General features: G+C 40.0%; 1 protein-coding gene across 1 annotated transcript in view; it reads right to left on the bottom strand.

Annotated features, from left to right (window-relative positions):
* Window positions 1–667: 667 nt before the first annotated feature.
* Window positions 668–25,132, bottom strand: part of efna3a (ephrin-A3a) — a 112,046-nt gene continuing 87,581 nt past the window's right edge. The window contains exons 3-6 of the mRNA XM_055225297.1: window positions 20,034–20,335; window positions 18,894–18,959; window positions 15,397–15,474; window positions 668–3,398 (exon numbers count right to left, since the gene is read on the bottom strand). Of these exons, the coding sequence (XP_055081272.1) occupies window positions 3,280–3,398; window positions 15,397–15,474; window positions 18,894–18,959; window positions 20,034–20,335 (565 nt within the window). The 3' untranslated portion in view covers window positions 668–3,279. The remainder of the gene's footprint in view (window positions 3,399–15,396; window positions 15,475–18,893; window positions 18,960–20,033; window positions 20,336–25,132) is intronic.

Below are 25,132 nucleotides of genomic sequence, written 5' to 3'. Positions count from 1 at the left end.
AGGTTGAATATATAACTTCTATCACTCAATATAGATTCAAACTAATTATTTAAGTGTTCCATTGTGTTATTTAGTTATTTCAGCTCATGTTTTTATGTGTTTTTAGAATTGTCTTTTGGGGATAATTCTACTTAATGTTATCAGTTATCGTGTATATTTACTTCTGCAATATATCGCCCTACAAAATGTATTATTGTGACAGGCCTCGTTTTGAATGCTTTGAATGTGGAAAAGCACTATATAAAAATGTGACAGTTTACCAAATATTTATAGACACAATGCAACAGAAATGTGCTTTTCCTGAACTGGATGTTGTTCAAATATGAGGTGGCAGAAATGTCATCGTATAAAGTAAGATGTATATTTGAATATTTTTATTTTTAAATCAGTTATTTTATTCAGATTTCTGACAATTTTCGTATTATTGATGATATACTCAATAATAAAATTTGCTATAACTTAAAATTAGGGGTCAAAAGCAATTTCACAGTTTTCTTTGAGCCATATCAAAACTTAAATTCTAACACAATTCATACAGTTACTACCTTTATATTGCCTTTAAGATGCATATTAAGCTTTCGGCTGCTTCTGAGAGTTCACGCTTAATCGTGATTGGTTGGTTTCACTTGGCACTTAATTGGAGTTTGACCAATAGGAAGAGTGTGTGCAAGAAATGAATCATAGTAACATTAAAATGAACAGCACTTGATCACAATATGACAGTATATCACGAAATAAGGGATTGATTTTTCTCAACATATCGCCCAGCCTAGATCAAATCACCAATTTCATTCATTTTTCATGCATCTTTATTCACAGAGGGAGAGCCCATTGAGAGTACTGTGACTCTACTTTCCATGAGCGTCCTGTTTAAAATACAGAAAAACAAAACAAAAAAACAAAACAACAAAACAACTACAACCCATTTAAACCACTAAAAACAGGTGCAGGTGCGATTATAAAAGTTTATCACCAGATTATTAAAGTGCATTAGTCGCACCAATGTATTCAGTTTTGCCTATGTCCTTGAAATATATTACATTTTTGGAAAGCAAAATAACCAAAAGCTTTTTCCCCCCCCTTTTAGTTCTAGAGAGGGCAGCTTTTAGACTTAGGCAATCATGAGAGCTTGTATTAAAAGTTCCCATATCAAAGTTCAACAATCAAGTGAGATATTCTATGATGTAGTCCCTTATAAATACATTTTATACAGTGTTGTTCTCAGATAACGATGGTCAAACTACTTTTTCGTAAAGTGTACAGTGATGGGTTTTAAGTACATCACCTGTTATGAAACGAAGGGCTGAGTGAAACAGTGCATCTTAAGGTTTCACTATTCTCATAGACGATATATATCACCCACCTCTCGACTCTAAAAATGCATTCACTCGCTCACTCATGTTATCAATATACATTACAAAGCAGGTTTTGGTCAGAGCAGTTAGAAGAAGGCTGCTCCTCCATCTTCACAGGTCAGTCTGTGCGCTCACTGCTGGTTTAGGACATGCTCAACACAATCTGTTTGCTCAGGTACAAGAGGAGGTCACCACGGCAACCGGGTGAGCCGTAGAAACGTAAAAGACCAAGGGACTGTGACGTCATGTGAAGGTCTGGTGCAGTGCGACGGTATAAGCACTGATAAACCAAAGTAAACACTGGAAAAAGTGATGATTCTAAAATGAACGGATATAAAGAGTGAATTAAACAAAAATTATCCTTATCAACCAAAGTCTATATCCCACCATTACAATATTCAAGTGATATTTAACAGTCACAATCTCTTGGTCAATTAGTTTATTTCCAAAATGGTCAAACAAAGTCATTGAAAGAAGGAGTTGTGTCGCTCAAAACTGTTACTACCAACGTGGGCATGAACATTTAAATCTGTATATAACATAAGTATTATTTAATTCATAAAACTCCAAAGGGCCACATGGGTGTTCCTAATGTTGTAGCTAAGATCTTGTAAGTATTCCATAGAAGTTTGTGTCCCATTGGGGTTGACAGAAGTGACTCAGTTCTCTCTTTCAATGGCCCTGATTGGACCAAACCTCATGTCTTCCATCTAAAATACCTCTGATGTATCTACAGTAGCTGTAGATTCACTTAAAATAAAAAAATAAAAAATGGCACAATAGCTTCAGTGAACGCCTACAAATGTACACAAACAAATACATAAATAATATCAAAATAAAATCTTTAAATAAATGACTTAAAAAGCACACATCTGTGTTTTGATTAATGCCAGCTTAAGTCTTGTATTACAAGATAAAAAAAGTGATCAATGCACATTCACACGTGTATTTGATTTTTTTTGTAAATGTTTTGTTTTTTGTTTTTTTTCTTGTTCAAAATCAAAATTGCGGCAGCGTAACTTCGAAACTCAAAGCACTAATTTCTCCTCAGGCACCTGCCGCTCGGAGCGACTGTGTGGGGTCGTTGCCATGGTGATGACCTTCAGCACTGATTGGATGGAGAGCGGAGAAGAGATGGACACTGGGGTTGTCTGGGGACTAAAAAGAGGAACTTGAGTGTTTGGAAATTAGCTGTAGTCCAAGTGCTGCACAGACGGAACATTTCTACTGCGAAGAGCGCTAGCAAATGACTAGTCATGTCTGTATTTTTCTTTTAATGTGAAGGCAGGAAACGCAGACAGAAGACTAGCATCAGCAAACAGCACTCAGGAATCCTTGCTTTGACTTTTACATCTGCATATAGCAACCAGATTATTTTAATGTTTTGTTGAAAACGCAAGAGGATCATCTTAGACTCCATTTTTCCTTTGCCTCTTGTAACTAAATTGGCCCTTCACAGCCGACTAAAAACATTCTTCAGTGTCCAGGACAATGGCAGGAGTTCTCAACAGTGACAGATTGTAGGAGTATCCGTGGTAACCTTCATAAGATGGGACATTTCCAATATCCAGCGCGCTCCAAAAGTGTAATGTAATCCATCATAAAGTCCAGCGCTGAAAGAGACCCATGTCATTTTTTAAAACTAATTTCTCAACGTTTCTTCATGCTACAAAAATGTGTAGTCTACATACATCCAACTCTTTGACAATCTGTGCCAGTCTGATTGCGGACAATGGTTGTGTGGTTATAATGTTGTGAAAAAATGAATCCAAAAACACAATGAGAATGATAGCAAAAAAGGCCTCTCCTTTTTGAAAGTCTAGTAAATCAAGTTTTCAGTTCGGTGTGTGTTTTTGGGGCTTTGCAGTGAGGGCAAAGCTCCTACAGGACACGGTGGGTGGGTCCACTGTCCTCTGATGGGTCGCTAGGACAACAGCAGTGAGGACACCAGCAGCGTCGCCATGGTGAGGAGGAGGCGGTCCCGGGATGGACTGCTGCCGCTCACGCTCTTCTCCAGTTTGGGGACTTCAGGGTTGTATTCATCTGTGGACAGAGAAGAGGTTGGAGCCAGGGTTGTCAAAAGCATCGAAAAACAGATACTAATCGATACTAAAACTAGTAAATGGCAAATTGTCACATTTTTACAGTGTTTTTCCAACTTCAAGGCAATTATGTGTATCAAGTCTATTGTTTAGTATTGAAATTACACTAGTTGGAATACAAATTGAATGCGATCTTTAAAATCAAGACTCACTTTACAATGTATTTTAAACTGAGAGAAGTCTGAAATATGAACTGAATGAATATGGTCTAGACTACAGGGTTAAAAGGTTTCTGTTTTTCAATAAAAAGACCAGATATTCATTAGCTAAATAGGTCTTTGCCTTTGATCATTGCAACAATACAAGCTGCAATTTATATTCAATTTATATTCAGTTCTATTATATTGTGCAAGCTTTCCACTGCCCCCATTTTGATCAAACGTTTCAGGTCTAAAAAGTGGTAATGTCACCTGAAACAGTAATATGCAGCCCTATGCAAAATAAACTGTGTTATGGTACTTTACTATTAAAAGCAACAATTTGGTCTCTGTAGAAAAAGAAAGTTGTGTAAAGTACATATTGTGTAGTGTTTGATGAAGCCAAGTACACTCTGGCACATTTGGGTTCACTGCAGAGTTAGGGTTCCTGCAGTTTTTTAGGTAACGTGGATATCCTTTGTGCATACTGAGACATGAGATAATTGTAAGCAAATCCCCCGATATGAGTATCAGAGTTACACGGGGCTGTACCTCAGAGATAACTAAATGAACGCACTTTTGTTTCTGATTTTTTTCCTCTGCTCCTCTGTTCACACTAATGGCGACTTTCTACTTGAGAGATTTCAATCATCCCAAAATAATATGTTCTTTCCATTGATTAAACAAAACGCATTAGGGGACAGAAAATCTACAAATGCGTTCAAGGCGGATTACGTTTTTTTTTTTTTTTAAATGTGTGAATTCAATTTAAAAGTGCACTATGACACTTTTCTGGTGGGGTCACGGCAACTGCTTGTCTCCATGGAGATGATTGCTTTGCTAAAATCCTCACAATAAGGCCTTAAAAGCAGTAGCTCCATGGAAACAAGCACGTGACTGGGCCAGGTCAAGGTATAGGTCAGATCAGTGGAGAGAAGACCCTGCTCATATTAAGAATGCTTTTTTTTTTAGCAACAAAAACACCTTATAACTGAATAAATGCAACATAGATAAGACTAAAAGCGTACAGTAACATTCCAGGTAAAGCAAAACACTCACATAGAGACAAAGAACAACAGGAGAGTGCACTTTTAAACTGTGTTGGTTAAGTGAATTTAAAAGCAGCAAATAGCAGCAGAAAATGCATTGTACAATATATAATGTCATTACGCAAGAATAAAAAAAAACTTTCCACTGTGACTTATGTTGGTCTATTAAAATCACATTACAAAACTTTTGCATCTTGGAAACTTCATCAATTCTAAAAACATAAAACTGTAAACTAATCCTCTCATTTAGATTCATTTCAATATATGCACACGAATTGTAAGCTCTTACGTGGTTTGTGTTCTTAAGAAGTTGAAATGAGTCATAAGATAAAGTTACTAACAGAACAACGGAAGATTTATGACGCTGATGTTTGTTTGTATTGCATTGTCTAAGCTGAAGCATCCCATCGCTCTGGTTAGCCCTGGTCTAGTCCACGTAACAGAGAAACAACTATGTTATTGTTATTGTACAGTCTGAATATTTGGGTGTCTGTTGTCATGGCACCAGATTCGATAACATTAGACCAGTGATAGAAAGAAAGCTGCATATCAACTAAAGGCCTGAGGCGGGACATGAGGAGAGAGAATGTGTGGTATTGAAGAAGTGACGTCAGTGACTGGAGTTAAATATCCACAGTGATCGCCCAGACACACCATGGCCCAGGATAGGAGGAGTTTTGTGAATTTCAGTGCAAAATGACACAAATTGGACTGAAACTTGTTAATATGATACGATTTATAGATTAGTATTTGTAGTGAGTCAGTTTTTGTATGTTAATAAGGGCATTTACTTTCCTTCATGAAGATGTTATTGCCTTGCTTGGAATGATTCACGTTATGGCATTATTTTGTCACCTCTGTCTTGCATTTGTTTTATTATAGATATTTTCATGGTTTAGAAGTATAACAACTCTCCACAGATCTGCCCTGTAAGATGGCCCTGTAGCATCACCCAGTTGTTGATAAATGTTTCAGGCAAAGCAATCACCATGGAGACAAGCAGGTCGCGGACCACAAAGAGATTGGTATACATTTGTACCATAGACTGTATAAAGAAGTGGACTAAGTGAGTGTGACGTCACCCACAGTGTTCGGCTTCAGTCAAATGAAGCTTGTCGAGGCTAGAAGTCATAGCTATGAATTTCGAGCCAAGTTCCATATTTGGTCTCTCCAAATCTCTCCATGACCTAGCACCAAAGTACATCTCCGACATGTTAGTGCCGTGTGAACTATCTCGCACGCTGAGGACTAAACATGGGGAATCGGTGTTTCAGTTTTCTGCAGCTAAAACCTGGAACAGTCTTTCTGAAGATGTGAGACAGGCCTCTACTTTGACAGTGTTTAAATCCAGGCTCCAAACGGTTCTGTTTAGCTGTGTATATGACTGAAAGGTTTTTATTCTGCACTCTTTTCTTTTAATGTAAATTTTATGATGATTATTTGTGATTATTTATGTTTTGATTTGTTATATTGTTATTTTAATGTCTTTCTTATTTTGTAAAGCACTTTGAATTACTTTGTGTTCGAATTGTGCTATACATGGTTTAGCAGGGACCGGGTACTTAGCAACACTGTCAATCAAACCTGTTGCTAACGCTACTGGGAGCGACCTCAGGGAAAGAAGGGGCATGATTTATCTGTTATTAATGTTCATATCTTGAGTTATGGACACACAAAAAAACCAAATAAACAAATAAAAATACCAGGATTATGGGTTAATATGAACATTTTAAGACCAAAATGATGAGTCTGACAGCAGAAGTTACAGAGAGAGGGGCCACAGTTTTCTAGTGTAAAGTGAATTGGAGCCCATAATCACTTCCTATTTGGAACGCAGTGGCTATCAGGTTAGCTATGTCCATTTATATATACAGTCTATGATTTGCACACATAAAAAAAACCCAAAAACTGTACTGTGTGACTGCAGATAAATATCAACTAATGAAGTGTTACGGATAAGACAGTGACGCACAAGTAGTCAGGGGAACTCCTTGTTTATAAACCTGAGATGAAAATGCAACTTGACCGAACCTGCTCAAGTAATAACATACATTTGTTTGTAAGTGAACATGGGGTGTAATCACTTCTATAAATTATAATTATTATCAATTATGACCGCAGTGGCTTCGTGGGAAGGGGCATACACCCACTAACTCAAAGATTGCTGGTTGCTGCAGGCGTTGCACACGGCCGTTGCATCTCTGGGCAAGGCACGGCAACTCCTGAACTGAACTGGTAACACTTATCCATTGTAAGATGCACTATGTAACTTTTCTGGTAGGGAGTCTGTAGTCTTCTTGTCTTCATGGAGAAGTTACTGCTATGCCTGGAATGTTATAGGTCCTATATTACACAAAATTGACTCTTATGAGCTTTAAGCCATGTTATAATGCTGTTACCTCATCAAAAACATACCCGGAATTGTGTTTTGTTGCGTTCACACGTTTGAGTAACCCTTTATTATTAGTCTGTCTACATCTCCAAGGTGAAAAATACTCTGTTCCATCTAGTGATGTCATGCGGCAAGTCTGAAATTATACAAATGATGCTAGTGTTGTTGTATGGAGTTTCAAAACACAGTGGAGCACCTTCTTGTATTACAAGGTGGAGTGTTTTCTGTTTGAGAAAAGCCTAAATATGCAAGGTTTGTGTGTTAAACATGTGTGAATGAAACAAAACACAACTCCAGATCTGTTTGAAATGAGGAAACAACAATATAACAGAAAAAAATTGCGTAATATGGGTCTTTTAAAGTATGGCATTACAAAAATACCTTGAAAAACAATGATTATTAGGGGCTCGCCTCTCCACAGATGTGACCTGCAACCTGGCCTGGATAGGGTCACTTGTTTGTGTGGAGTTCCATGTGTTTAATATTGAACATTCTGGGCAAAGCAATAACATCTATACGGAGACAAGCAGGTGATGAACTCACTCAGAATGTACGTTGTGCTGTTCCCAGTTTATAATATATAATATGTATCTGACCAAATATTATTCCACGCAATTCTATTAATTCCTTGAAATCACCAACGTTCTTGTTACATAACTGTAATAAAAAAGAACTGCTAAAAATAATGTGGGATTTCAGTGGGAGAGTGTGTTTCTATTGCGCAAAAATGTGTTGTGTGGGTTAGAGTCACAAAAAGATAATGGGATTTACCTACAAAATGAGATGGTTGTATTGTCAGCATTAAAGATAGCATTTGTAGCGCTAGAACAAACTAGTCAATGGTGGAACATCCTCTGTATTTTAATAGCCGGACACTAAGAGGTGGATATGGAGGTCATCTGCAGCCTCGGGCCAAAACAAGCCGATGTGATGTCCAGTATGTAGCATGTAACATCACAGCTAACACCGTCAAATGGAGTAATCAATTTCAGCATCTCCCAATAGGCTTGATTCTGCAGTGTATGTGTTATAACAACAGACAGCACCCTAGGGCCTTTTCACAGCGAAATACACGGTTATGGCAAAGGGGGGGTTGGAGGTTGTCTTGTTGGATACATCTCCTTGTGCTAACTTTAGAGCGGGGATAGGAGGTGGTACGGACATGAAACGAGGCACCCTTCACGCGCAGTTCACGGCACAGCAGGTCAGACGGAGCAGGCTTTCAATCGGCCTGTGGTGGGTCTATTAATACCCCTGGATGAATGGCACAGGTAAAGAGAGGAGACGAGAGGAGCAGGTGTGTAATGCAGAGGCTTGAATTAACGCGGTAGAATCATTGTAATTATTGCTCCAATCATTGATCAAAATTGTGTAAATGGGAAAAAAATTGATTGAAAAAATGATTTACGAATACATGTTATACGAATGATACTCAAATCTTCCAATGGCTTTTTACAAAATATAAGGAATAGTCATTTATTAGCTTTAGTTGCTTTTAGAAATGTGCTAATGATAATAAATTTGGACCAATGCCTTTGTCAATATCAAGGCACAACATCGACAGTAGTTCAGCTGCTAGAGTTAGTCCGAAGGTTGATGGTTCAAATCTCACTCTCGACATAATTCGTAAAGCAGTCAAATCCTTTTACCCACATGTTGGCGGTGTGATTCCAGCTACCCACAGATTAATGCTGCTGTTCTGTCCTTGGATAAGACACATCGTCCCCAGTGTCTGCGTACACTGGCGTATGAATATGTGTGTGAAATGGTCCTTGAAGGTAGAAAAGTGCTACATAAAAACATGACCATTTACCAAGGTTCATGCATAAATTTAACCAAGATGCTTTTTCCTGTGCGTTTATCCCTCTCAGCCAATCACAGCTTTACATTTCAGCCAATCACCTCTCAAGATATCCATATGCAATGTCAGGTATATGCGTACTAAATCTCTATATGAAGTCTTCCCTGCTCTCTCTCAGATAAGGAAATACTCCCTTACAAATCTATCATACTCATTCCATGCATTGCTGACATGTCTACTTACCAAGTCCTAAGCCTTAAACTCACTAGCTGTCTCTTTACACCTCATCTGGTTTAAATATTACAGTCCCGGCACCACAGCTTGAAAACCACTGCACTACATCTTCCTCGCACAACATTTAATCATTTCGAACAGATTGCATAGGGAAGCAGACCAAAGGGCACAGTCTAAGCTACAAAAACAGTGTGCACCTGCTTTTAAAACCCAGTGGTCTGCGGTTAAGCTTTACACCAAACTGTAAAGTCGGCTAAAGCTCTTGCAAATGCCATTTTATGAACTTTGGACCTTTGTAAAGTATAGAGCATCGTCGCAGTAACACCTGCTGCGGCCTGGGAGGGAACTAAACCAGTGAGAAACAAAAGCAAACTCTAGATTTATTATAGCGGCGTGCCCTCAGATACGGACTCATCCTCTTTGTGCAAAAACACAAAATGAATTCAGCAGTTTCTAGTGCGTTTCTATTGGCCTGTTGAGCGTGTAGTGGTGATGTAGAAGCCATTGAAAATATATAAGAGCTTGCTGAGAGCGTAACTGCAGATTGTTCAGAGCAAAATAGTTTGAGACGTGGGCAGCATTTGGTACATGGAAAAATGATAGAAAGAGTTGTGTACCAGAAAATAGAGAGCATAGACAATGGTTTATGACGGCGGAGTGAGCCAAAATGTGTAAAAAAGTATATTTTTTGTTAAGATAAAATAAGATAATGAACTGTTTGCAAGGATTAAAGCTCAGTGAGGTCCATACAAAGATGACACTATTAATAAAGGAATTTAAAATAATGAAAAAGTGCTTTAGTCTTTGTGTTTTTTGTGTATAATTGGCACCGTTTCTGATGGCAGTGGCAAGAATGTTAAGTTAAAGTTAAACATAACCAGGCAAACATGTGTTTCTTGTGTGAGAAGCTCTAAGCCAATCTCAGGCCACATAAGGACAAGAGAAAACAAGGAAACATATGGAGATCTATATATACAGCAGATCCAGGGACATACCGATGGAAAGATAAAGTGATACAACAGCAGGGGTAGTTATAGTTAGTGAAGTATGCTGCCAAAGGACACAATAGCGCCGTGAACTAATGTAATGTGAGAGGAATCAAACCACAAACTGCAAGGTGGCAAGGCTCTACTTCCTAAACAACTGAGTCTAAAGCAAGAAATATATATACTAAAGAAATCTGTGCATGTTTTGAAAATAATTATATAATTCCCAGCTTCAAGTTATTATTATGTCGTATAGACTCGTGTCCGTTTAGGTTCAGACAGTCTCTAAACCACATAAACAATGACCTAATCTATAAACCGTGTGTTGCATAACTACCGTAAATCTGACGTATACTGTATGTCTAATAATACAGGAGCAGAAAGGAGTACACATCCACACACACATCCACACACACACACACACACACACACGAACAGTCTGCTCCTGAGGCTGGGGCAGTGAGTAGGAGTACAGCGGTCACTACGGTCCATCAGCTCGGAGCCTGTTTAAACCTGCGTCTGTGTGACTCTCTATTTCCTCCAAATGTATTCATCCAAATGCAGCAGGACGCTAGCGGCAGTGCTTTTTTCTGATCCCCTGCCAGTGTGGTTTAAATGAAAATCTACGTAAGCTGCAGTTTGTGTTGAGCCATTCGCCCACCACCGTCTCCCCCTGCTCCAACACTTTTATCTGTGCTCTATCTCCACGCTGGGCTTTGTGTGCTTTCTCCACCTGTCCTCAGACTATAGTGCCTCCAACTTTCACAATGTACAGCTTTGGAAATAAATGGGCCCTGAAAAGTAAAGTAAACTTTGTTGACAAAACTATATCTTCCCCGATGTATCTCGAAATGAAATACTTTAAATCAGATGCCGTCTGTGGTGGAAGAAACACTCAATATTAACTTGAGAAAAGTAGAGATACTAGAGCAAAAAAAATACTCCATCAAAAGTAAAAGTATCACATGGAAAAATATACTTAAGTATGTATAAATGTATAAATGTACCTGTTTAAAAATGTACTTAAAGAGTAAAAAGTAAGTAAGTGTTTCGTGTAGATTTTGAGATCAACTAAAGCTTCAAATATAGTGATTTTGATAAAGATTTGTGCTGAATTTTGACAAACAGAAACAATCAAATCAATCACTTTTTCTGGCTGTTGTTTGCTAAAAATTTCAGCAGGTCTCAAACAATAATAAAAATACTTTAACTTTCCTGTCCTGTTCAAAAATGTAGTGGAGTAAAAAGTACAGAATGTTCTGCACCTGTTCTCAAATGTAGTAAAAATATCCACTTAAAATGTGTACTTAAGCACTGTACTACTACTTTTACTTCATTGCATTCCACCACTGGATGCCACTGAGTGTTACGTGAAGAATCTGCTATTTTGACAGACAGGGAGTGTTGGTATGGCTCTAGACACATACATATGAAAAGAAAAAGAAATAAGCTGTGAAATAAATCTTTGTACATTACTTTCACATGAATGCTGTTGGTAAAACACTTTCCAAAGTTGTATCGAGAAAACAAAAACTGACACAAACACTACTGCTAAACATATAGACTTAAAGATGCTCTATGTAATTTATTGTTCTGCCTGGAATGTTCCACAGCATAGCATTAGTTATTAGTTATCTAGATCCATACAGAGAAGCAGACGGTTAATCCAAACCCAGGCCAAGTTAAAGATTAGATTTGTGCAAGATAGATAAGTTTAATGTCATACAGTGGAACATTCCAAGCACAGGAGTCACATCTTCTAGCAGGCAAACAGGTTAAAGTGGTCCCTTGCAGTTCACCTTTCGCGGTCTCACTGTTTCACAGATTTTTTTTAGTTCTGCTTCCTGATTGGCTAAGGGACTGTACACCATTGTCCATCAGTCTCCTCCACAGTACACAATGCATCAAATTTACGTAAATGTTCGATCGCAGTGTGACTCTAAAATGCTGTGTTTGCAAGTTTTCTCCCAGACCCACAATGTCGATGAAACATTCTGCACCGACAAATTTCAGAAACGCTTTGGCCTTTTGAGAGCGTTTAAACAAGACAAAAATGTGAGAAAACATTAATGCCCGTCTGAGAAAAGTGTATAAAGTGTGTGGTGAGGGGTTTTACAGCTGCAAAACATATATAATAATTGTAAAAAATAAAGCACTTCGCAGATTTCGTTTATTGAGGGTTATTTTTAGAACGTAACCTCCACGATAAATGAGGGACCGCTGTACACTAGAAAAAGTTACATATTGCATCTTTATTCTTTATTATGTGGGGACAGTTTCTCTAGTTGCAGTTGAAGAAACCTCTTATGAAGCCGATACTGGTAGGGGGATTTGTAGAAGAAATAGTATCTTGTATTTTGCCTGATCTCTCTGCTCTAAACTGCCCCCTTCTCTCCAGCTGGACTCTCGGCAGGTGGTTTTAAGGGCTCTTCTGTGCGGCCATGGTCACAGCCTCCAAAGCTCTTGTACTGCTCCTGGCTCAGAGGAACACGCTGGCTAAATGATTCTCCACGAGTGTCTTTGTCTGAGACGCAGAGCGAAGAAAAGGAAGAAAAATACTGGTCTTATGTAACCACTCAACCGAACAATTGACTTGCTCTTCGACTTGCTTTTGACTTTAGCAAACACGGCAACCTCACTCCTTCCAAAGACCTGCACTGACCCGGAGCAGTCACCTGGTTCTGCAGAGGGTTTTACAATAGAAAAGTATCCCATCTCTCATCTTTTCAACAGTTCCCCGTGGTTATGCTCGTTTAAAGACATAATCCCAGTATAAAAACGTGCTGTAAAAACATATACGCAGACAGAAATGAACACAGATGGTGCAACAAAAGGATGAGTCATGCTTTAAGTGGTTAAATGGTTTTACACGTTACATAAGTGAGCGAGGAAGCAAGAGTCAAGGATGCTGCTGAGGTAAGGACAAACAATGGAAGAAAAGGGAGACTAAAAGGGTACGCGATGGAATGATAATTGGTTGCTGTAGATTAAGTGGAAATGGAGGATTTTAGAAAAGTAAGTGGTATGTCAATGTTTTGCACTTTAGTTGAGTAGTTTTTGAAGAGAATTTTTTTTTTTCTCAATAGACTTTTGCATAGTGTTCAGCTCCAGTCAAATGAAACTCATCGAGGCTAGAGGTTACACGGGCGAATTTGGAGCCGAGTTTCGACCGCAAGTATCATAGCAACCAGAGAGCCAATCCGGAGCGAGGCTGTTGAAGGTAACGTCGCTTCCTGTCCAGACCACTGGTTTAGCAGGGACGCTTAGTAACGCTGTCAATCGAACCTACCGGGAGCAAAATCAGGGAAAGAACGTGTCTGATTTGTCTGTTATTAATGCTCATAACTTGGAACAAAATAAAAATAGCGAAATAAAAACAACAGGATCATGTAGAGCGGGTTAATATGAACATTTTAAGACCAAAATGATGACAGTCACTGCAGCAATTAAAGAGAGAGGGGTGACAAGTTTTCAATATAAAGTGAATTGAAGCCACACGCATACATTTATCCATATACCCATGCATTTGAATGTATTCTAAGAGATCACGTAAGCATTAGTCTGTGGTTATAGACGAAAAAATAACATAGTGTTAGTCACTGTTCCCTCTAAGCTGCGCGCGTGCTCAATTGCGCACTGCTGACACGGTCTCCGCGCACAGAAAATCTGTGCTGCGCACAGAAAATCTGTGCTGCGCACAAAAAAATCGAACCGGAATTGAAAATAAAATAAACACACAACAATTCATTCTGCGCTATTTTTCAATGTGAGTCAGTGAGTGTGACCGGGGACGACCTGCTCCACACAATTATGTGATTCACAGACGTATCTGCGCAGCTTATCAACGTCATTGACAGGCGTCCTCATGCGCCGCTACCAGAGGTTTAGCCGATGTGGCCGATGTGGAGTGAAGACTAATGATGCTAATGATGCTAAGTGCTGTTTATCCCCTTAATGTTCCGACGGCCCGCCCTCGGGCGCACTGTTTTGTAGCAGTTTTGCGTTTTAAACATGACGAAACGGACAAAACAAACGAAGTATGCGACCGAGGACACTGTGGATGTTTGTACAAGTTAAACTAGAGGCATCTCGGACCCGGAGCGGTTCAACCGAGTGAAGATCTCATGGTGGACTGAGGAGTAGAGGGACCTTATGATTTGATGGACTGGATGCTGTTCCTGATCGGTAAGTGTGGTTTATTCTGCTATTGACTTAATTGTCGGTCAAATATATCATGCGTAATCATTAGCATTAGCTAATGCCAAAGTGTCTGTTGCCAAAGGACACAATGACGGAAGTTGGTCTGAGCGGGACTCGATCCTCCAACCTCTAACCACTGAGCCACTGTCACAAAATGACTGTCACACTGTACAATCTTGTACAGTGTGTTCATAGTTTCCAGTGTGTGTTTGTTTACATTTTGAAGTGTGTGTGTTTATTCACTGTTTGCAGTGTGTGGTTTGTAAATATATATTTATTTTGGCCCATACAACTTGTTTTGAATATATTTTATATACAAATACACATTTTATATTGTGTTTTGATATGTTATGTAAATGTACAGTAATAGAGCAGCTGTGCAGATAGAGATTCCTCTCAGTGTGTGTTGGTCATTGACTGTCACTAGTTTATGAGTTGTAAAAAATCAAATGATCGTGTCATATACAGAAAAAGAGTTAACGGACTGTCTCCCAGACACAGTAGGACAATCTCACTCAGTCACAGCAAAAGCTTCACACAATGGCTTATACTCATAATACAAGTCAGAGCTTTATCATAAAAATGTTAAGTGTGTTTTCAACATTGGAGTTTACAGTTGTCTTGGTTTGGTTGGAAGCTCATGTTTTGCCATAGTTAAAATTAAATATTTATACTTCCAATAGCATTAACATACTGCACAGGTCATGAGCAAGATTTTTGTCATTTTCATTGTATGTGGCTAAAGCACTTAATTAAAAGTCTTATAACAGAAATGTAAATGCAGTAATTTGATTCTTTTAATAAACCATTTAACTTGGATGGATGTGATTCCAGCATGACCACAGTGCACACGTCTGATGTCGCTCACAGGGGTCCATGGGACCGCTCAGGGAGTTTGTGTGTTTGCTCAGACTCGTGAAAAATTAGAGGGAACATTGGTGTTAGTGAATAGAAGCATGATTCATGAAAAAGCCCATAACAAGAATCTAAAGTGGATTTAACTTTATACGGGATATTATAGATAGACATATTACACAGCCCTGAAAACTTTTAGTCATAACCAGTCTCTGCCCTTGGAGTTTCCCTTACAGTTTAAAGCAAATGGTTCTGTCCACAATGATTGGTGCATTTGTCACTCACCGAGGTTGTGTATTTTGATGTGAGGCCGGTCTGTGTAGTCAGGAGAAGTCTGACTGGAGTCATCGTCAGACTGAGAAACTGCAAAAAACACAGGAAAAATCACGTAACTACTATAATTACATAATCCAATAGTTTGAAATGATGTTTGGTGTGTGTTTACATGCACAACAGAAATCTGATCTAAAAACACCTAATGACATCTTTCTGTCAATCAGAGCAAAGAATTTTTAAATGTTTTCCAGCGCAGGTGTGAGCAGTCAGAAAGAAATCAGATTACTCAGATCAGATGTAACTGAACATGACACTTCAATAATCTAATAACTCTAGAAATCAGATAATGATCAGATTTTTGGATGTAAACATAGCCCCGGAGGATCATATAGATATATATATGAGAAGAAAGAAAGAAAGACATCATTAAAATGACACAAACTTTAAATGTGTTTGAGGCATCATTAAATAGTAAACAGTTATTACCAAACATTAAGTGGTTAGTGTGCCCTGACACCCAATTAATATAGATGTGGATCTAGAGTGTGCATTAAACGCATTTGAATGAAGTGAAGAGGAAGCCTCATTATGTTTGTCTAGACAGCAGATTCAGACAGTATTTGTAAACGATGCAGGCGAGAGCTTTGGGGCTGCTAAGTGGATGTAAACATTAGATCTTGATATTTCTCAGCATGGCGATTTAACTACATAAAAGATGTTTTCTATGGGGTAGAGAAAATGAAAGATAGAACATTTATATCGGTCGATGTGCCTCTGGTCCAGCCTGATCGTGAAATCCAATTTTGGCAGTGCTACTCATTGATCTCATTGTAACCCACTTTAGATACAATTTCCTCTGACAATATAAACAGGGTTTATAGTTGAGTATCTGATTTACTGTATATTCTTCATGGTATTGGCTTTTTCTAACCTGGCTAGACACATCAAACCCTCTGACCATCAAACCCTCTGACCACTATAGCAGAGCATAGTGTTTGATGTTAAAGGTGACAGAAAGACCAGCAAAAGAATACCCCCAAAACTATTGACGTCCACTTAAACTCAGAAATGCCCAAACTATGCACACTTTAGAGTATGCTATTAAAGTATTCTAATAAGCAGCCCTTAAAGGTGGATTATGTAACTTTTCTAACCAAAGTCCTGCCCCTTTGCCTAAAAGTCCCACAGTATGGCACTAAACTTATCTATCTCCATGGAGACAAGCATGAGGTGACATCAGGCCAAGTTACAAGTTTTACCGAATATATTTCAAGGTATTTTTAAGGAATACAAACAGCAGTCATGAAATAAATCACCTATAGACATGTAATGCCAAACTGTGGACTTGCATTCCAAGTAAAGCAACAACCAGACCAGCAAATGGTGGACCCCCACTAGAAAAGTTACATAGTGCAATTTAATAAAAAAATAGTTTGTACAGGCCAAACTTAAACCACAGACAAAGCAAATATGCCAAGTCGACTGAGGCTGTTACCAATAAATCCATCTAAAACTGTACTACAAATGTTCTCACTTCTTATATATTTCTAAAAACGTCTAAAGCTGCGTTTTTGCTGGTAAAGTGTTACCCTGACCTCTGCGGAGTAAAGGTTGGGGGTTAGTTACGTCACTAAACAGACCTATTCAAGTTTAAATGTGTAAATGGAGGCTTCAGGAGCTCACAGCAGTGGACACATGTCTGAGACACTGAGACGGGGCTGGAGTTTAGGTGATGTGTCTCACTCTGGATGTATCACAACTGACAAGGTTAGAGCAGGAGAGAGACGGATGTATGATCAAAAGAGCCTACAGGGGGAGAGAGGGAAGGGAGAGGAGGAGAGAGGGAGAGAGAGGGAGGGAGAGGGAGAGAGGATTTGAACACACAGACCTATGATCAAAAGAGCCTACAGGGGGAGAGAGGGAAGGGAGAGAGGGAGGGAGAGTGTGACAGAAAGAGGGAGAGGGAGAGAGATGGAGAGAGAGTAGAAAGAGAGAGAGACAGGATTTAAACAAACAGATGTATGATCAAAAGAGTCTACAGGGGGAGAGAGGGAAGGGAGAAAGGGAGATAGAGAGAGAGAGAAAGAGAGCGAGAGAGAGAGTAGAAAGAGAGAGAGGATTTAAACACACGGACCTATGATCAAAAGAGCCTAGGGAGAGGGTGGGAGAGAGAGAGTAAGTAGAAAGAGAGAGGGACAGACAGAGCAAGAGAGAGAGGGAGACAGAGAGAAAGTCAGAGAGGAGAGGAAGAGAGAGAGGGAGAGAGAGAGGGACAGGGAGGGGGGAGAGGGAGGGAGAGAAAGATGGAGGGAGCGAGACAGAGAGAGAGAGAGAAAGAAAGTGGGGAGAAGAAGAGAGAGATAGAGGTAGAGAGAGAGAGAGAGAGTTCAACACCCAGACTTATGATCACAAGCCTACAGGGAGAGAGAGACAAGGCAGAGAAAAAAAGACAGAGGAAGGGAGAGAAAGAGACAGAGAGGAAGGGGATTTCAACACCTATGATCACAAGCATACATGGAGAGAGAGGGAAGGGAGAAGGAGAGAGGGAGAAAGAGAGAGACAGAGTCAGAGAGAGAGAAAGACAGACACAGAGTGAGTGAGAGAGACGGGGGGGTGTTTCAACACCTGGACCTATGATCAAAAGCCTACAGGGAGAGAGAGGGAAGAGAGAGGACGAGAGAGGGAGAAAGAGGGGGGTGAGGAGGGGTGAGGATTTTCAACAACACCCGGACCTCTGAAGGGAGGGAGAGAGGAGAAATAAGAAGAGAAAAAAAAACAGTGAAAAAGTAGTTGAGTAAAAGGAAGAAAGAAGGGAGAGTGAGAGAGAGAAAGGAAGAGAGGGAGGGGGCAGGAGAGTTAAGGAGAGAACAGAAGATGACGGTGTGAAGGATGGAGAGTAAAGGAGAGAGAGAGGAGGAAACAGTCAGGGAGAGAAAAAGAAGATGAGAGAAATGAGAGAGAGGAGGGGACGCAGAGAGGGATGGATAAAAAGATGCAGGGAGAGGAGAGAGGAGAGAGGGGCTGGTGGGTAAAAATAACACCAGCTATATACTGAGCAGCAGGATGCAGAGAGGAGAGAAGATAGACACTGGAGGAGGAGAGCAGAGTGGTCAGGAGAGACTCAGGAGGAGATAGGTCCATTTGAACAGCTTTTGTGTGGATGTTGTACACAGCAGGGCAGAGGTAGAATCACACAGACAGAAATGATAGAGAGAGAGGAAGAGTAAAAGGCCCTGTAGTCTGCATTATTTCGAGTTTTTCCTGTGCTGGTGAAATTAGGCCGATAGCTGATACGCTGAAAAGTGCAAATATCGGCCAGCCAATGCATCTACTATGAATAATATTATTATTTTTACCTTCTGCAATCATTTTGGTAGAAAGCAACACAACCCAGAGAAGCACGGTGCATACAAAATGGTTCATTACAAAAGAGAGTTGTTGAAAGTGTAACAGCAGGTGTGTAAAGTGGAAGTGAAGAGGAGCGAGTGCGGGGTTGTGACTCTCACCAGTGGAGCAGCAGACGTACACCCGCAGTCTCAGGCAGCTGTGGCCGTGGTGAGGAGTGGGCGTGGCTAAAACAGACAACACACATAACCATCACAGACATGTCAATCTCCTGCCCCCCACAGGCCGCTCTGGGAACAACAGGCTGCTGCGGGTCTGTCCTCAGCTAAACTCCTCCTTCTATTTACTACCGTCATTATACATTGTGCTTTACCGGCGCATTATGGATGTGCTATTAAACCAAACAGGAGGCCTTGGACATTCTATCAGATACTACACAGCACTATTAGAGCAACGTCACGAAAAGGAAACATTTACATAGAGTTAAGTTACAACCGTGTACACAAAAGTAATTACATCACGCCATCTGTAGTGGACGTTTATGAGGACCATATAGAACGCTTGGTATTGTATAGGGATGCGATAGTAAGTTTGATACCAACGCAGAGACTGAAAACAACATTTATTTCCTTCAAACAACAATAAAATAAGACAAAACTGATCCAAATGCATTAAGTAGCAGTTCTTTAACTATACAAAGTTTTTTCTGTGGTTACATGAGACATAAAGACTTTCTGGGCCAACTATGAACAGTAAATAGATCAAATTTTTCATATCACACTGGTGCATCCCTAGTATTGTAGTATTAGTAGTAGTATTTATAGTATAGTCTAGTACTAAAGTTGAATGCTATACTAGATAAACCTGATAGATATTTAGATAGAACAGATAGAATTTAATGCTGATGTCAATACCACAAAAATAGAGAAAATATACAAAATATACAATATAAAATGTCGTTTTTTAACACAAATCGAGTTTTATAGTTTTGTTAAGTCTTATACTAGTTCTAATATAGCTCAAAACAATTGTAAAACTACTTAGATGAGGTAATATTTATGACAACTCGTAATACACTAAACAGATGGTTGATTTACTTACGCTAAAACTCAGAGATACTGTTTTTTTGTGACTTTATAAAATGCATGTGACACTTTAATGTTTGTTCACATGTGTATTGGTCAAAAAAAAAAAAAATTTGATTATTGATGCTACATTTCTACAGACATAGCGTTCAAATGTTCTATTCTCATAACAACATGGACGCCCAAAAGTCTGTAGTTGTAAACAAAAGTACTCACAGATGTAGTAGTACTCCTGTCCCACGTTGAACTCGTAGCCCAGAGAGAAGGCGCTGTATCGCTGGAACTTCTCAGAGAACTTGATGGGAGCGTGGGGGGCGTGGGGGCGGTTGCACTCCCACCGTTTGAAGCCGAGCCCGGGGTTACATGTGCGGTACCCTCTGTAGCTCACCATGTACAGGATGTACTGTTCTGCCATTGAGCGCTCTAGCGTCCCCCGCTGGCTGATGTTGTAATGCGGGCAGTAGATGTCCAGGTAGTCGTTGACGCTGACCTGCACCGTGTAGCCCTCCCTCCGAAGCCTGAAGAAATGAGAGAAAATACAGAATTATAGAGATTTTTTTCTTTTTGGGACAGTTTTAGCACTGGAGTAATTTAGCATACAGGCCGACAAATATGACAACTGACAGGTAAAGATTAGTCTCCTTGGCACCTGTTTATTATTGGAAAAATGAGACAAAGGAGAGTGGAAGTGGTTGTAGAGGTTGTAGTAGTAGTAGTAGTAGTAGTAGTAGTAGTAGTAGTAGTCGTCGTAGTAGTAGTAGTAGTAGTAGATGAACAAACAAGAATGACAAGAGACACATTGTGATTGTTTCATAACTGTGTCAGAGCATTGTACAACTGCAGATCTTGTTGAGGAAGAACTAAAAGAGTAGAAATTACATGGTATCATAATTGCAAAATGCTGACAGTGTACAAAGTATAGGGGTTTTAAAAACAAATGAAATATGTTATATCAGTGGCCATAATTATATGGCTGATTGGTATGTTACACTGATGTACTTTGGTGCTAGGCCATAGAGAGACTTGTACACAAACCGACCTGCTGTAAAGTCTATTCTCTGAGCCACAGTTGAGATCTCAGCACAGGAATTATGTGCTCATACTTCCTGGTTCTAGTCAGGACCGGAGCACCAGCATTTTGGATGTACTGCAGCTGTCTTAGTACCTCACCCACCCCTAAGTAACATCACCATCAATGATTAAAGTACTTGCAATATCAGATAATAGAACACACATTTTCACATTGTACAACTGGAGGGCAGCTTTATGTTACTCCACAAATAACTTTACAACTCAGTAATTACCATAACGCTCTACATTTCGACAAGGTGAAAAACCATCTCGTCTTTTCCTTGCTCCAGGTAAAACTCTAGTACAACATTTCTCCTTTGTGTATTTTACCAGGCTACTTTCTTAGAACCTTTTACACCTTTGCACATGAAAACACACATTTTTAGCCCCAATGCCTGGTGGCTGCTGAGAGTGGAGCGCTGAATGATAATCGGCTCCCTGGATTGGCCCCTGAGCACGCTGAGGGCCGGGTCAGCCAGGCGTAAGAGCCCCTGTCAGAGCTCCGTGTGCAGGGCGTCCCGCGGGAGACAGGGGTGTACATATGATGGGCCAATCTCCCCCGGCAACAATCGTCATGGTCCGGCAGGTTGTTAGCAGCAGGAGCAGGGCACTGTGGAGCTCAGGCTGGAGTATGTGTGGAGATATGGAGGGGCTACTGCAAGTGTCTAAGGTGAGAGTGTTAACCTAGTTCTACTTCAAAATGTGTGCTTCAACACTAGACCTGTCATGAGAACAAATTTAAAAATGTTATACTGCTGCAGAAAATATCACGATAAACTGATACTGAAACTGCTTTATGCCTCTGACGCAATATACCGAAATCCATGTAAATGCTTTTCTATGGGAAGCCTATTAATAATGTGGCCGGCAATAGACTAAATGAATAGCACAATGATCTATAATGTATCATGTTCGATAATGATTTGACCATCTGTATATTAGCATCCAGGCTATGTTGAACAGTAAGTCGATATACTAATAGTTGTAAATAAACACTGGCCCATAGCGTAGTCGCTTTCTATTAACTGTACTTTATCCATCTATCAATCATTTGGCTTTATTTTCCCTAGGGGCAATTTAAATGAATTTAATGAATGAATACAATGTAAAGGTTACTTTTACACTACTGCAACTAAAACTCCTGGTACTTTAGCTTTGCTGCCATTAATAATATTGCCATGCTATACACATACTGCAAGCTGTATCGCAACAATCCACTCAAAATAAAATGTTGACTTAAATACATGAATTCTGTCATATATTATCATTTTATGTTGATTCAGAAAAATTAAATGGAAAAATACACAAAGATTTATGAACAGCACATCTTTTTTTTACTACTTTGCTCTGAAGAAAATATGGATTTGACTCTTCAATATGACAAACAAACTGTCAAGACCATGCGCTCTATAACATTTCCATAAATCATTTAAATGCACCACATGATGGAGATCAGCGCACCGCTCCCACCATGGCTCAAATAATGTGTTATGATTTAGCATTTGGACTGCCCGCTGCGCCCCTCCTGTATTTAATCCTAAGTATATGTAAATGACACAGTGTGTAATTAGACAAAGTGGGAGTCATTAGAGGCTCCTGCAGGTGAATCATCTTTAGCACCAGTCAAGCGTAGCCTCCTCCTTGTACAGCCTACACTGATGTAATAACACATTTAGACCAGTAGGTGGAGCTATTGTGCCGTGGTCCGCTCTCACAGCAACATTTCTGCTCTGGTCCCATTTGTTTAGTTCATCTTCACACATTTTCACATTTACAACCATCCATCACAGTGTATGAATTATAGCAAGACGCAGTTACAAATGCTGAGGACGTGAGCAAACGTAACGCACGCAACGCCAACGGGTCACGCCACACGGGAGCTCTCAATTCAATTACAAATCGGGGATCAGAAATGTCACCACACCTCTGTCTCTCACTCTCCGTCACTGTTACAATCATTTCTCCACCTTTTTTTTTTTTTTTTAAGTTTTCCTTTTGTTCGTTTACAAAGGCAGAGGAATATCAATTGTTCTTTTTGGCCTATCAATCTTATCCGTTCAATCTCTTGTCTTTTAGATGTTCGGTGACAGAGTTTTGTCTCGCAGTGTTGCGGGGAGCAGACGACGCAGCTTCAAAGGGACTATATTTAGAGGGAGAAAAGGGGTGAGCGGGTGAGGGGGAGGGAGAGGGGAAGAGGGGTGAGTGGTTGGCGTACAGGGGCAGATAAAGTGGTACAATGGCAGTGGGATTGATGGGATGGTGTGAGGAGACAGAGATGAAAAGAAGAAGAGAGGGAGATGTGGTGAATATGAAAACACGCCGCAAGGAAAATCCTGGATGTGAGCGGAGTGTAAAAAAGTGCAGGAGTGACAATATACGGAGGAGAGAGAAAGAGACAGGGGGAAAGAGGGAGGGAGAGAGGGAGAGACAGAAAGAGTGAGAGCGAGAGAAATAGGGAGAAACAAAGAGTGAGGGACAGAGAAAGAGGAGGGAGAGAGGGCAAGAGACAGAGGGAGGAAGAGAGAGGAAAGGGGGGAGAAAAAGACAGAGGGGGCAGAGAGAGAGAAAGGAAAAGAGGGGGAGAGAGGAGAATGAGACAGAGGGGGTAGAGAGAGACAGAGAGAGAGAGAGAGGAAATGGGGGGCAGAAAGAGACAGAGGGAAGCAGAGAGAGAGAGGAATGGGGAGAGAGGAGAAAGAGACAGAGAGAGAGGAATGGGGGAGGGAGGAGAAAGAGACGCAAAGGGGCAGAGGGAGAACGGAAAAGGGGGAGGGTAAACAGAGAGACAGAAGGAGAGAGAGAATGAGAGGATGAAAGAGAAGAGGGAGAGAGAACAAAGAGAGGGAAGAGAGAAGACAGCAAGACAGCAAGAGAGGGGTGAAAATTGGGAGAAAGAAAGAGTGAAAAAGAGGAGTGCAAAGACGAGAGAGACAGGGGGAGCGACAGAAAAAGGGAGACATAGGTGGAACAATGAGATGAGACAGGCAGAGCGAGCGTGCTTGGTATAACTGACATATGTTTGGTGTCTTTTAAAGTGTAAAATCGTAACCCACGTTTGAGGTATAGAGAGGTATGCAAAAGCGCAAAATACTACAGACTACAAAGTACTTTGAACACAAGAAGGACTTTGATGAGTGAGTGCTAAACATGGAGTCGGTGGTTGTCATATGACCCAGTTTGGAGCAGACTTCTTGAGGGTAGAATGTGTAATAAAAATGGCATAGATATACATTTTAGATTAGTCCAAGATGTGACAGAGAAGAGAATACATATAGATTTTGCTATAGTCCCAATTTACAAATCTCCAAATAATCTATATGTAAATTGTAACAACATAAATAATCAACACGTATGATAGAAGTAGTTGTGGCCTAAATGCTTTCAGACATATGAGTAGGTTCTCCTCTCCACAGATGTAATTTGTACCTTGTCCTGATGGCATCGCCTGCTCATTTCCATGTAGATAGATTCATTTAATGCCAGCCTGGTAAAACTGGTACCATCCGACCACCAGAAAAGTTACCTTGGGGACTTTTAACATCAGACCTGTTTGATGAAAGTTGGCCAATAACACAATGGCAGTATACGTTGAAGTTTTGCCAGTTAACCAACTGATCCTTCCACAGCAGTTTGATAATGTGCTACAGAGTAAAACGATTCAACTAGTTCTGTTAAAAAGTTTGTCAGAAAAGCAAAGATTGAACCCATTAAGTGAAAGCAGTCATGTGCGGGCTGTTATCGATTTGTACTTGTAATTTCCACAACACTGTTTACTAAATAGTCACTGTTCCTTTGAAAAGCCTGGTGTAATCTGAATAGTGCAATTATCTGTGGTTGCATTAGCATCCCATCTGCATTTTGAGTTAGGATTCCTGGAGAGTGGAGAGAGGACAGAGAGGAGAGGATGTTCTGTGAAAGATGGATTACACCACTCATTATCTGCACATCATTTCATTAATTAATCTATTAATGCGTTTGACACTCACAACTTATGTATAATTCAGCATGTGCAATGGCTGTCATTGTGCGACAACACTGATCACTGGAGCGGTGTATGGGACTTTTAAATGGGATTGTGTTGTTATGACTGAGAACTGCTAATAAATGTACATAGTGCCTCCATACAGTGCACCACATTAGTTTAAGTACATAATCTTACCCGTCTGTTTAATCCCTCAGTTATCTAGGTATGATCCATTGCAAAAGAAAAAATCTATTCCGTCAACTGGACAAAAAGTTTTAGA

This window comes from Periophthalmus magnuspinnatus, chromosome 11 (genome assembly GCF_009829125.3).
Source record: "Periophthalmus magnuspinnatus isolate fPerMag1 chromosome 11, fPerMag1.2.pri, whole genome shotgun sequence".
Classification (NCBI taxonomy): Eukaryota; Metazoa; Chordata; class Actinopteri; order Gobiiformes; family Gobiidae; genus Periophthalmus; species Periophthalmus magnuspinnatus.
This window is presented reverse-complemented; position numbering and strand designations above follow the sequence as displayed.